The 13,064-nt window shown below is 46.3% G+C and overlaps 1 protein-coding gene across 1 annotated transcript in view; it reads left to right on the top strand.

Moving 5' to 3' along the window:
* LOC144107127 (ATP-binding cassette sub-family C member 4-like) overlaps positions 1–11,026 on the top strand; it is a 75,987-nt gene extending 64,961 nt beyond the window's left edge. The window contains 7 exon segments of the mRNA XM_077640117.1: positions 187–519; positions 2,474–2,575; positions 4,183–4,374; positions 4,639–4,797; positions 7,390–7,556; positions 8,208–8,402; positions 10,482–11,026. Coding sequence (XP_077496243.1) covers positions 187–519; positions 2,474–2,575; positions 4,183–4,374; positions 4,639–4,797; positions 7,390–7,556; positions 8,208–8,402; positions 10,482–10,692 — 1,359 coding nt within the window. The 3' untranslated portion in view covers positions 10,693–11,026.
* The last annotated feature ends 2,038 nt before the right edge of the window (positions 11,027–13,064 follow it).

Below are 13,064 nucleotides of genomic sequence, written 5' to 3'. Positions count from 1 at the left end.
TACCACCAGATGGCGAAATACTTCGTGTTCTTCGCCCGCACAGATGTCGTTGCGTTCTCGGGGCTACACACCGTGCTCAGTGCCCTCACTTGATGCTCCCTACATACACGTCACCAAGCTCTGCTCCACGAGTAGCGTGCGTGTTTTTGTGCAAGTGTAGGCCAGTTTGCCACGCCCCTCCGGCAGGTGTACAGCGTCAAGGCCGCCTCGCTGGTGCTGTACACCGAGGCGGCGCTGCTGGCCCGCGCCATGCAGCACGTGGTGGAGACCAGGGACACGCTGTCCACGGTGCGCAGCTTCGGCGCGGCGGCGCGCTTCTGCCGCCTCTACTGCCGCCTGGTGGACACCGAGGCGAGGACCTTCGGCGCGTACCTCTCGGCGTACCGCGTCACCCGCTGCCTGGCCGCTCTCTCGGGACTCGGAGTGGTGCTGGCCACCCTGGGGTTCACCCTGGCCGCCAGGAACCGCGACGGCGGCAGCAACAGCGACGTCGGACTCGCCCTCAGCTCGGCCCTGTCGGTAATTCCGTTTATTTATTTTTAACAGTATTAAAAGAAACACTAGAAAAAAGAAACAGTCCGATTTTACGCTTGGCATTTCAGTGGGGTTTGCGGCAGCATACTACAAGGCCTCTTCATGCAGCTTTCTCCTCGGTCACTCACGTTGTCGTGCTTGTGTGGCCAATGACATGAAGCTCGTACAAACCACACCGCAGCGTGCGCTTCCGTATGCGTGACCATCAGGATATGCACGTGAACCATAAAAAAGCTGGCAGAGCGGGCCAGTCCGGCTTGCATTTCCCTATTAGTAAAACTTGAAGCTATACGACGTAGCCATATCTACATCTCACCGGGGGTTCTTCTCAGCGGTCTGTGTGACGGTTGTTATTCATTGTTGTCGTTGTCCTTGTCATTGTTGTTGTTGTTCTCTGTTGGAGTGGAACATACCCGCAATGGGGTATTGGGCAGGGTACATTGTACAGACAAACCATTCTGAAACAATTACTCATTTAAGGTAGCTGAGACGGTCTAACTTTGTGCTTGAAAAAAAAATTGTGAATTATACTTAAGAAAGGAGTCTCCCACACGCAATGATGAAATTATGCAGGTAATTGTAGACTGGTTTCAAGACATATCCCCTGAGATTTTCCGCAAAGGAGAGAAGAACCGGAATATAAAGAGGAAGCCCTGATCGAGCAAAGGGAATCTGCAGATAAGTTTATAGCTGATAAGCAAACCGTCAACAAGAGATGATAATCTAGTGTAATCCTTTTAAGACCACTTCATTTTTTTATGAACATTAGAACAAGGAAGAGAGCATTGCGATAATTATATGCTTTAAGGTATTAAAGAATGTAGCTCGAATGATCGATTATTAAGATTATTTATCGAACTTTTTTTACCTGTTGGACATAGTAGAAGGGCCCTGGTTAAAAAAGTGCTAATGTTCGAAGGAAGCTTGACACAAAGCGCGCAGAAAACAGGTGAATATGACAGCTAAGTGAGGAAGCTCACGTTAATAGATTGATTTTTCGCAGCTGGCGAAAAATATTTCGAAACATTTTGGACCTATTAACGCGAAAAGGGAAAACGGAGTCCCCTGTACAATACTACGAGGACAGATAACCTCCTTCATCAGCACGATTACAACTGAAAATCATATATCGGATATAATTCGTGGAAGGTTGTTGCAAAGTTATTTTATTTTTAGCATCTAAAGGTCGTGACTTTAAAATTTATCGTCATCATTCGAAAAATCTTGTTCATGTATCTTAGAAAAAAGACAGCAGTCTCTAAAAGCAAGTAGCTTAGGGGAATGTTTTCTCTTATTTTATAATTTCTTAGCTTAAGCCGTGGGATAGTAATAGTATAATTAATTTTTCACTGATAGATAACTGTTTAGAAAGCAGGAATGCTTCGGAAATCGTGGGCTTCCGTTTCACTGGTGGCATGTGGTTGTTTTTTCTTCGGCTTGCAAAAAAGTTGTCTTTCAGCGATAAATTACCCTATTACTAACCGATTGATTGAGCCGCCAAATTTTAAAATAAGACGCAAACATTCTCATATGCTATTTGTTTTCGGTGGCTGTTCGCTTCCTACAGACACACTAGGTGTTTCAGAGAAGACTTTAAGCAATTCTAAAAAAAGAAATTTTTGGGGTAAAAATATGGCTTTTGCGGCATACTCTTACTCTTGTTGGAGGACACCTGAAATCCTGTCAATTGTCTTAAGTAGTAAATGGTTAACAAATTTTTAATTAAATTTTAGCTTTTTAATTTCGAGGAGCATGTCACTGCTCGAAAATGGTAGCTGTTGAATCTCGAAGGTAGGTAACTTCTGAACGCCTGCTCGGATAACACGATAACTTCTTAAAGCGGCGAAGTACCAGGCGCAAGGAAGAAAATCACTACTCGAGTCCTTTGTCGCGCGGCCTGTGAACAGCGGGAACAGTAACGTTGAGCATCCGATCGCAGATGCCCATCCTGATGATGTCCATCACGTTGTCGCTGTTCGCCGTCCTCCAGCTCCTGGTGCAGTTCCAGAGGGCACTGGAGTACACGGAACTGCCGCAAGAGGTATGTTGTGTTCGGGGATTTTCCTCCCTGTAAAAACCTGTAGTCATCATCATCATCATCAACCTGACTACGCCCACTGCAGGGCAAAGGCCTCTCCCATGTCTCTCCAATTAACCCTGTCCTTTGCCAGCTGTGCCCACCGTATTCCCGCAAACTTCTTAATCTCATCCGCCCACCTAAATTTCTGCCACCCCCTGATATGCTTGCTTCCTCTTGCAATCCACTCCGTTGCTCTTAAGTACCAGCGGTTATCTTGCCCTCACATTACAGGCCCTGCTCAAGCCCATTTGTTCCTCTTGATTTCGACTAGGATGCCATCAACACGCGTTTGTTCCCTCACTCACTCTGCCCGCTTCCGGTCTCTTAACGTTACACCTATCGCTTTTCTTTCCATAGCTCACCGCGTTGTCCTTAACTTAACCTGAACCCTTTTCTTTAGTCTCCTCGTTTCTGCCCCGTAGATGAGTGCTGGCACACTCTCAAAAATAGTAAATCAGCCTCTGTGCTCTTTCCGCCAGACGGTTACTACGCCTGAATTAACCAAATAGTGAAATGCCACCTTCGGCAGGGACTATAACTGCGTGAGTACTCCTTTTACAGGAAGAGTAGTAGGGTTACAGCTCTGTGATCTCACTTGTATGATGCTGCAGAGCTTGGTGGTTACCCCTAACTTGCATCTCTCATAAAACAGAGATGCAAGTTAGCGGTGACTGCAAAGAACAGACTTCCTCAGTTGGCCCCAGGTGCACCGGAGATAGCTATCAGTTTGGTCGTTTTAGCTTAGATTGACTTTCACCATCTTGGCATTAGAAGAAACAGAACATAGTGGTGGCTAAGTAGACAAAATCATAAGAGGACCTTGCTGGGACAGCCATAACGATGACTTGCTATGACAATCATACAGCAGGAACGTGGAGTTGAGATGCACGTTTCTTTTTTTGTCTTTCTGAGCATAAGCTTTACTATATGACATTCTATATAGTACTCTCGGCTGATAACTTTGCTGCACAGCTCGGCGTTTTGCTCTCCACAGTTCCCTTTATTCTTCTAAAATTTTCTTCACATATATTCACTTTCTCTACTTGTACACGCAGACGGTCCTGGTTATTTTTTTTTTAGCGAAAGTGTATACGACAGTGTTTGATGCAATGGTATGCATACAAAGAGGGCACTTTTGGGAGGGAATTCGCTTCGAAGTAAAAGCTTTTCTTGTAATGGAAGTTTCTTAAATACTATTTCAGCTTGCATAGCAAGCACGTCCGCAACGATAAATTCATAAGAGGGCTCACAGTTGACCGAACATACCTTCACCAAACGATAACGAACAAGACCAGTTTTATTCTAATAAGCTGGCAGCGGCTAACTCACGGTTACAATAGCGTGTAATCAGTCTGATTCAAATGATGTCAAGCAGTGATTTGACACGATAGATGTCAGTGCCCAATGAGGCTAATTGGTCTTAGAACTAACATCTCTCATGTTCATGTACCACCCCGTCTGAAACGGTCGCAACTATTACAACATGTTCTAAACGTAAAGCCCAATGATTTAGATGCTGAACGCAACCTTTCTTGAACTTAACAAGCACGTGCTCTGGTCGCCTGCAGGAGAGTGACCCGGAGCCCAAGAAAAGGCCTTCAGTGCAGTTCAGGCGCCGCCACAGCAACTCCATCACTCTCGAGGAGCTGTGGCCGACGCGAGGGAAGATCGAGTTTCAGCGCTACACGGCCTCCTACAGGCCCGGCGTGCTGCCCAACATCCTAATCAGGGTCAGCTTCGTCGTCGAAGGCAGCGAAAGGGTGAGCTCTGCTCTTAGTTCATCAGAGCTGGGTTTTTAGCTCAACTGCTTTTGCCTTGTAATGCCCATGTCCACGACACACACAAACGGTCGAAGCGTTGTCGTCGGTGCTTAACGGTGTCAGCCAGTTGAACAATTTTCAGTGCCCTTCTCAAAGATGTTGCTTTAGTCTTCCTTGTACGACTTCCTGTTATTCGCAGCGTCCCCCCCCCCCCCCCCCCCCGTCCACATATGTTCAGAGCGGTTCGTTCGAATCTCCTTCCAGGTAGGCGTGGTTGGCCGCACAGGTGCTGGCAAGTCCTCTCTGGTGCAGGCTCTCCTGCGGGTGCTCGTTCCCGTCGAAGGGCGCGTACTCATCGATGGAGTGGACATAACCACGCTGTCGCTGAAGAAGCTGCGCTCCGCCATCACCGTGATTCCGCAAGTTGGTACACGAAGAGCTTTTCCGTTTAAACGACTTTTATTTATTAGTTTGTTTCTTTGCTTGAGCTCGCAAAAAAAGAGAAGGCGGGGAAGGTGAAATCGACAACGTGCAAAATTCTCTGCCAGATTCTCACCGACGATGTTTTCCAACCAAAATTTCGCGTCCGCGGAGGGAGTCCTCGAATCATTTTTCGAAAGGAAGGGGTATGTGCCCCGGAATCTAAGTTTAGAACCTGAGCGAAATTGGAAATTATGGATGTGAGTAAGGTCACCGTAGAAAAGCCTTTCTGAAATCCATGCTAGAAAGCCGAAAAATTTGTGGTTGTCATCAAGAAACGTTTTAATGTAATTGCCTATGATATGCTCAAGAATTTTCCAGCATGATGAGATCAATGATATGAGACTGTAATTATTAAACAATGCGGCATCATCTGCCTTGGGTATGGGAAAGACATGGGCCACCCTCCAATCTGGTGGTAGACTTGAAGACAAAAGAGAAGCACGAAAAATAATTGCAAGAAAAGGCAAAACCATTTCAGCATAACGATGTAAAAATGAGTTAGATATATCGTCAGGCCCAGGAGTTGCTTTTGTTTTTAGAATTAATAGCATTGTAAAAACACCAGGTTGCGATACAAGATTGTGTACAGGCTGGGAGCATGAATCACGGGTTGTAAAACTTTTTGTAGGTTGGGCCACCGCGGTGGCTGAGTGGTTATGGCACTCGGCTGCTGGCCCGGAACACGCGGGTTCGATCCCGGCCGCGGCCGTCGAATTTCGATGGAAGCGAACTTCTAGAGTCCCGTGTACTGTGCGATATCAGTGCACGTTATAGAGCCCCAGGTGGTCAAAATTAACGGAGCCCTTCACTACGGCGTCTCTCATAACCTGAGTCACTTTGGGATGGTAAACCCCCATAAACCAAACCATTTGTAGGTTGGGAAAACACGATGTTAAATTATGAACTGAACTTCTCAGCAATATCTTTTTTGTAGGTGAGCAAGGTGCCCTCATGCATCGTTGCATGCAGGGGTTTTCTCTGTTCGCTTAAAAAATTCCAAAATTTCTTGGGGCGTTTCGAGTGAAATTTGGCAAAACGTTATGAAAGGAACGTCGCTTAGCAGCCGCAACAGCTTTGGTCAAACAAGCCTGCTTCATTTTAATGATGCTGCGAGGGACACATGCTTTTCTTTAGCGTTAAGGCTTTCTTTTGAGGTGCAAGATTTCTCGTAATCCAGGGATTACCTTTGTCAGTTTTTTGGCCCTTGTTGGAATAAATTGACAGATGCAAAATGCGCACATGTTTTTAAACTTAGACTAGAGTTCAGTCGTTTAAGTTCCGTCAGAGCTGCTGAGACACAGATCTAAACAATCTAATACACTCCCATCCGTGGCACGAGAGAAATATTTTACAAGCACGGTTTTGGACGGCACGGCACGTTTATCAGCGACTAAATCACAAGTGAAATGCACCAACTCATGATCAGACAATCCTTGATGGATCGAAACAGAAGACTTTTCAAGAGAACAGCTGACAAAAATCAAGTCAAAAGCGGAGTTAGACGAGCCGTGAATACGTGTAGCTTGTCCTACTACCTGTTTCAAATTAAGACACAGCATAATATCAAATAAATGTTTAGCATTTGCGCAATGCTGAAAAACGGTTACAAGATTATAACGGTTAAAAGATTGTTGGATGTTTATAAATATTGTATTGATTTTCACTTAGTTCCTGCAACCTTATTTTGCTACTTACACCCTCTAGACCCTAAATTTAGGCAGAAAAGCATGCTTCCATAACCACAGAAGATGCCGACGACTGAGAAATCGTAGAAATAATTAGCGAAATATCATCCAGGAACTCTCCTACATTACGGTATCTAGGTGCATAGAAATTTCACCGAATTGTGAAAGAGGATAAAAACAAAGGAGTTATAAATCTTTGGTCAAGGTAATATTGTGTTGAACTAAATGTTTCAAAGAATAGCGAGGAAAACATGTCAGCTCTTTTGCATATCTATCCTAGTTTTCGGACTATTGGTAAAAGTGCCTTTGTCTCGAATTCATTTGTTCGCGGTAGAAACGATTATGTCACTCGCCGTACAACACTACTGGCGCAGTTTACCTAGACACATAGAAGCGGTAAAGTTAAAATTTGCAACAAAGTGCTCATCAATTTTAGCGCTGCTGCTTGCTGGACTGCTGAGAGCAAATGGCTTTAGATTGGGTGTGCTCACTGGTCACAAAAATAATTGGCAATAATTTACGTTTCTGTGCTTTTTCAAAGCTTCACGTCTGGGAAAAGAACTGAGATGCCTAACAATGCGACCTTCTAGTTTCTCACAAAACTTAAATAATCTTTTACCTGGCATTCGCTTTCACGAAACAGGAACTTTGGACTGAACATTTGTCAGGTAGACGACGTTTCTTTTTGTTAGACGGTAAAAGATGCTTTGAAACGCGGGTTCAAACAAACAAGAAAAGTAGAGATGTATGTTGCGATTTATCCGTGCTGGCTGTCTTGCCCAAAACAGATAAGAAAGGATCAATGAAATGCTGATATCGGCAAGTAATCTTGTGGACTTCGTTTCAGGACCCCACTCTGGTCACGGCCAGCCTTCGGGATAACCTGGATCCAACGCGAGTCCATTCGGACGCCGAGATCTGGGACGCGCTGAGGAAGTCCCACTTGAGCGAATTCGTCTCCAGGAGTCCGCACGGGCTGGACATGGCAGCTGGAGAAGGAGGCTGTAACCTGAGGTGAGTTCAAATTGCTTTCCAGCTAGGCATTCATTTCTACTCAGAAATTTTTGAGAGAGGCATCTTCTAATGTAACTTTGTTTATTAATGAAAATTTCGCACATTGTAACACTGCAACGTAACCATTAATATATCCGCAGATCCCCCTTCGGAACGCTTGTAGCTTTATGCCTTTAATCGTCAAAAACGCACCTGATTGCTTTTCTGTTGCAGTCTTAGATTAAAGAACGTCTTGCTGGGGCAAGTTGGTAACTGTACATCTTTGGTTACAGGCGCGAAAACAGACACAACACAAGGCAGAAAGACGGGACGGAGGGCAAAAAGATGAGAGGCATTCCGTCCCGTCTTGCTGCCTTGCGTTGTGTCTGTTTTCGCGCCTGTAACCAAAGATGTACAGTCTTAGCTACACAGTCCGAGCGCAGGACAAACTTTGAAAGCAAGATTTGGCAGCGCGTCGGTCATTACAGTATTACCAACAATACATTCCTAACAACATCTTGCAATATTCCACAGTCGTCTCACAATTAAAAGTGATGTTTCAGTGCGCGTCCTTTAGAACGTGTGAGGGGCATATGTGGTGGGGTTGCGATAGTTCCGTGCAGTTCTTCAAAAAGGTATGAGCAGCTCACCTCGGGCTTGTTCTTCCCCCAGCGTCGGCCAGCGGCAGTTGGTCTGCATGGCCCGCGCACTGCTTCGACGACCCAAGATCCTGGTGCTGGACGAGGCCACGTCGCAGATGGACGGCGACACGGACCGACTCATCCAGACCACGTTGCGCATGTGCTTTTCCAGCTGCACGCTTCTCGCCATTGCTCACCGGGTTCACACCGTCCTGGACTACGACAAGTACGCCCCTAGTGGCACAGGGTGGCGCGGCGCAAAGGCGTAGTCCTAAACAGCGTGGAATGCGCAGCTAGACGTATACTATAGCCTGGCATGGCGTGGGATAGAATGGAATCGAAAGGCATGGCATGGTAGAGAGTGCATGATATGATGTGATAGAGCGTTGAGTGACATGACATGGCATTACACGACGTGACACACCAAGACATTATGTGATATACCCGGCATGACTTGGCCTGTAGGATGACAAAATATGACACTGCATGAACATCGTAGATGTAGCAGGTATGCGTCACTAAAATATATTGACATGGGGCGGTAGACAGTAGGATGCGTGAATGAGGTTAAGAAGTTTGTGGATATAGTTTGCTAGGAGAATGCGCAAAACTACCTTAATTGGAGAGATATGGGAGAGTCATTTGTCCTGCAGTGCACGGTGTTGCCCTGATGATCATGGTGGGGATGGTGGTGATGTTAGGGGTGGTAGTATTTCAAAAAGAGTACTAAGCACGGCAAAGCTTTAACAGCTTAGCACAAACCTCTACTAGGGGGCACGATTCAGAGATCGCGTGGCATTATTGGCATAGCTTTTTTTCGTATTCACTTCACGTAACTTCAATGGCTCTGATTGCCATTATTTTCTGACTTCAAAAGGATTAACAAAGCTGTGCTGATGTAGGCGCACGATTCTAACTTACAGGTCAAGTTGTGTTGTATTTGCTATCTTTATTCATAGCCTTTGTTCCAAAGTATGCACGAACTTCACGTCATGTCACATAGCAACGAAGCCTGCACCGTGAGCCCTACTGCTCCAGCCCGTTCAGTTCTTCTATCGAGTTATGTGCTAGTACCTTTTTTTCACAATACAGGGCGTAGTCTTCATTTTCATGACGTTTAGTATGAGGTGTCTACAGTTGAATCATTCAATATTTCACTTGGGACGGTAATGAGGTTTGACGTGAGAGAAAACTGCAGTGTAATTAACGTCTGGATTATCCTTGTTCCGACGAGCATATTAATTTTCAACTATTTTATCCGAATGGCATTCTTGGGTGGGAATGGCTCGTGCACAGGTTCTATTATTCTTCCTTCTGTTTTTGTTTTAGCTCGCTTCAGTATTTATATGACTCCGCACGCGACTAAAATTCAGTTACCAGTTATTGCTGCGTCCTCTCACTCTCACGTCCACAGCTTTTTTTTGGGGGGGATTAAAAAGTTGTTCGTCAATGTGAGCAGCGAACTAGACCAAGAAAAGTTTCTGGATGATGGCATCCTTCCGGCAGCCGTAGTATAAACTAGGCATTTTCCAGCTCTCAGCAAGTAAAAAAAAATTAAATACGTATCGTTCAATATATGTCAATCCTTGAACTAAAACAAATACTGAAATATTGTGATGAAGTGTGCTTTACTTCTAGCTGACCCTTCGTGTAGTACTTCACTATTTGCATATCGCAGAATGCCCCCATTCTCCATGACCTAGATTTTCATCTTCCCGACCAGAAGCGGTGCCTGGAGCCTGAGCCTTTGTTCCATTTGTTCCATTTAGTCTCTGTTTATTTCTTCTCAGAGTATATTGTGGCCAGCAGCAATTTTTTTTTCATAGCCCTTTTTCTTCCATTGTACTGAGTAAAGTCGCGAGTATTAATTGCACTCTCATCGTTACGCCCTTGTAGAACCTGCGCAGTTTGTACACAGGTTCAGAGGTTTGCCCACACGTTTTAGACCGAAACCTCTACTCTTCGCTCTACAACTCTCGAGGTCAAGTTTTGTGCGCGTTCGACCTTGAGCCGGCGGAGCGGTGGTGTAGCAAGTGACTTCATACCACGTGACTCGCTGTGAGAAGGCGGCGCAGCGGTGCTCGCTCGGAACTTCGCCGCTGCTGTACCGCATGACTAGCAAGACGTATAAGAGCTGCTTCGCTGGCGCTCGGTCGCTCAGTCTCGCCATGGATGAGGCACGCGCCGGGCTGACTCCGTCACCAACGCATGCGTAACCATGCTTAACAGAGCTTTCGCTCGTGTCACTAGGTATAACAAGCGCTAAAGCCCTGCTACTTCTTTTACCGTCTCACTTTCCCTCCAGGATCCTCGTGATGGCCGATGGCGAGGTGGCCGAGTTCGGTCCCACAAAGGAGCTCCTGGGAGACCCCACATCGCTCTTCCACGACATCGCAAGGGACGCGGGCATCATTCCACCCAACGGAATCACCACGCCCGAAGCGGCGTTCCCGGCGGTGCGACCACGCTCGAGCTTCGTGGCAGACCGAATCCTTAACAGTGTGCCACACGCTTAATTGCGGGGCCGATCACGTGGCTGAGAGATCCCTGCCTGCCTCCTACAGAGCACCGGGCTGCAGAACACGAAGAAGCTGAAAGGCCGGTGTGCTGAACTTTGAACGCACGGTCAAGGGTGACCCGAGCTCACCGCCGAAAGCCTCCCACAAACAGCACCCCTCATTACCCCATGGCATTGCTTTGCCATGCAAAGCTTCGCTGATGTCTCTAAAGCAATGTGAGTGTCCATAGCTCAGGACTGGCACGTGGTTAGCGTGCTGAGTACATAATGTACCTTGGTGAATTCACTGAGCATGACGCATCGTACTTAAATAAAGAAATATTTTTTTCTGCAACCGATAACTGTGTTTCAGATGCTTAGATGTGGAGCAGTCAAGACGATTCTCTCGTCGTCTCTCTTCTACCCTCCCCCTTTTTTCCAGATACGTGCCATCAGCGTGCAACTACGCACAAGAAATTTGCCGATGAAATACTGTGCGGAATTTAATGCCACCCGTGGGGCGTGGAAGTCGCAGAGTACCTGTACCACGTACCTCAGGCTATGAAAGCGTCCTTCCTATGCACATGACTTATGACGCTTAAGTAAACGCTCTCTCCCACGTCAAAAATATGAATTGAGCCACTCTGGGAAACGTTTTGGAATAGATGAAGTGCGCTCTACAAATATTGGGCACCCTGTTGTGCTCGTAATGGCTTTCCATGTATCCCTTGGGTACTGAGGACAGGGATGCGCAACGATTTCTCCCAAACAAAATCTCCGGTATAGATGGCAAGAGAGGACACCTCACTTTGCTAACGTAACATTGTTTGCAATAAAATCTAAATATTCCTGTACTTCATGCAACGCAAGGTTGCCTCCCTTCTGAGCACTGACAGCAACAAAATTTCCACCACGAACAAGGGGAACTCTGAAAGGCCACGTGCTCGAAAGAAGTTTTGTCACCATAGAGTGCATATAACTTCGGGGGCATTTAAAAGTCCTAACGTGAAATCTTTGTCTGCCGTGAGAGTAGCAGTCCCCATAGCCACATCGAACCGATTCAATGTTGGCCCCACTTCGTGTATCATGTTTTACAATACCGGTCATCTTCCCTCACAGCCATGACGCCACTCATTCAATGACCGCCATGGGCCAAACCTAACAGGAACACGTGACCAGACGGGGCGCATTCTTGAGAGCGTCGAGTCGGTCATACATCGGAATGTGCTGTCGTGATCAAAATATTGCATGTTCTCGGGAAAATAATTCATCGCAGTTCTACCTCGCTACCCAGTCGCGTAGTATTGTAGCGAGCAGATAGCGTGTGCTTGTGTCTTCATACTCATTTCAGGAGACTGGATTGGGTGACGGCGCTAAAATAATTTCTTTTACAGCCCACTCGCGTCCCGTAAACTTTTTATTGCGATAGTACATTAATGGGATACTGAGGGTAACTCCATCTGGTTTTCGTTATTAGTAAAATATGTTTGCAAATCTCGTTGTGGCTAAAATGCTGTTTTTTTTTCGGCAGCAAAAACAGTATTTATTGTTGTAAAAAAATTCCAGGAAGAACAGCTTTTTTTTCCTGCCACTCTCTTCAAACTCGTGCCGTCAAGACTGAAAACTCTGTGATCGATTGCTTTATTAGCTTCTTAAATGCTGGACGATTCAAGTGGGCGGACTGTTCAGTTCAGGACACCGGTGTCTTCCGGTGATGTCCGGACCCGTCGGGAGGTGTGACAGACCTCCAGACCATTGCTGGTTAGGGCTGCCTTCCACTGCTCGTATGGTGTCTGTGATGTTAAGTGGGATGTTTTGCACAGGGAACTCCACGAAATGTGAAAAACGCGAGCTTACCGCCGCGTCAGGGACAGGTAGGGTGGTATCTAGAAGGGTGGACGAGGCTATACACGAACAAGTTAGGAAAGGTGTATGTAGGGCACCATTCTTGGTCACGTATTTTGCGTAGAGCTCTGCTCTGAACATAAAGGTTCTATATTTGCCAGAACAGTGGAGAGTTGGGCTTGTTGGTTTAAGATCGCGGGGTAGAGCGCCTGTGTTGTGTTTTTGCTTCGTCTTGTGTCAGCGCTATTTCTATCATGTTCTATATCTGTACCTGCAATAGGCTTCGACGTCTGGTGGCAGTAATATTACGTGCACGTGGTCTTGCAGGCCAGAGAGCCAAGTATGCTGTCTTCTGGAATTGCATTGCTCCGTAGCAATGTTGATTTTCAGCCCCAAAAAAGCGCGACGGTCCTCCTCGATAAGTGGAGGCGCTGCTCATCAAGACACCTTAACGGCAATACTGTCAACAGGACGAGCTGTGCTCAGCAACAAGAACTTCAGTTGGCAACATGGAGAACTGTAAAAGTGCTCTAAGGGTCCACTTAT

This window comes from Amblyomma americanum, chromosome 10 (genome assembly GCF_052857255.1).
Source record: "Amblyomma americanum isolate KBUSLIRL-KWMA chromosome 10, ASM5285725v1, whole genome shotgun sequence".
NCBI classification, from domain to species: domain Eukaryota; kingdom Metazoa; phylum Arthropoda; class Arachnida; order Ixodida; family Ixodidae; genus Amblyomma; species Amblyomma americanum.
This window is presented reverse-complemented; position numbering and strand designations above follow the sequence as displayed.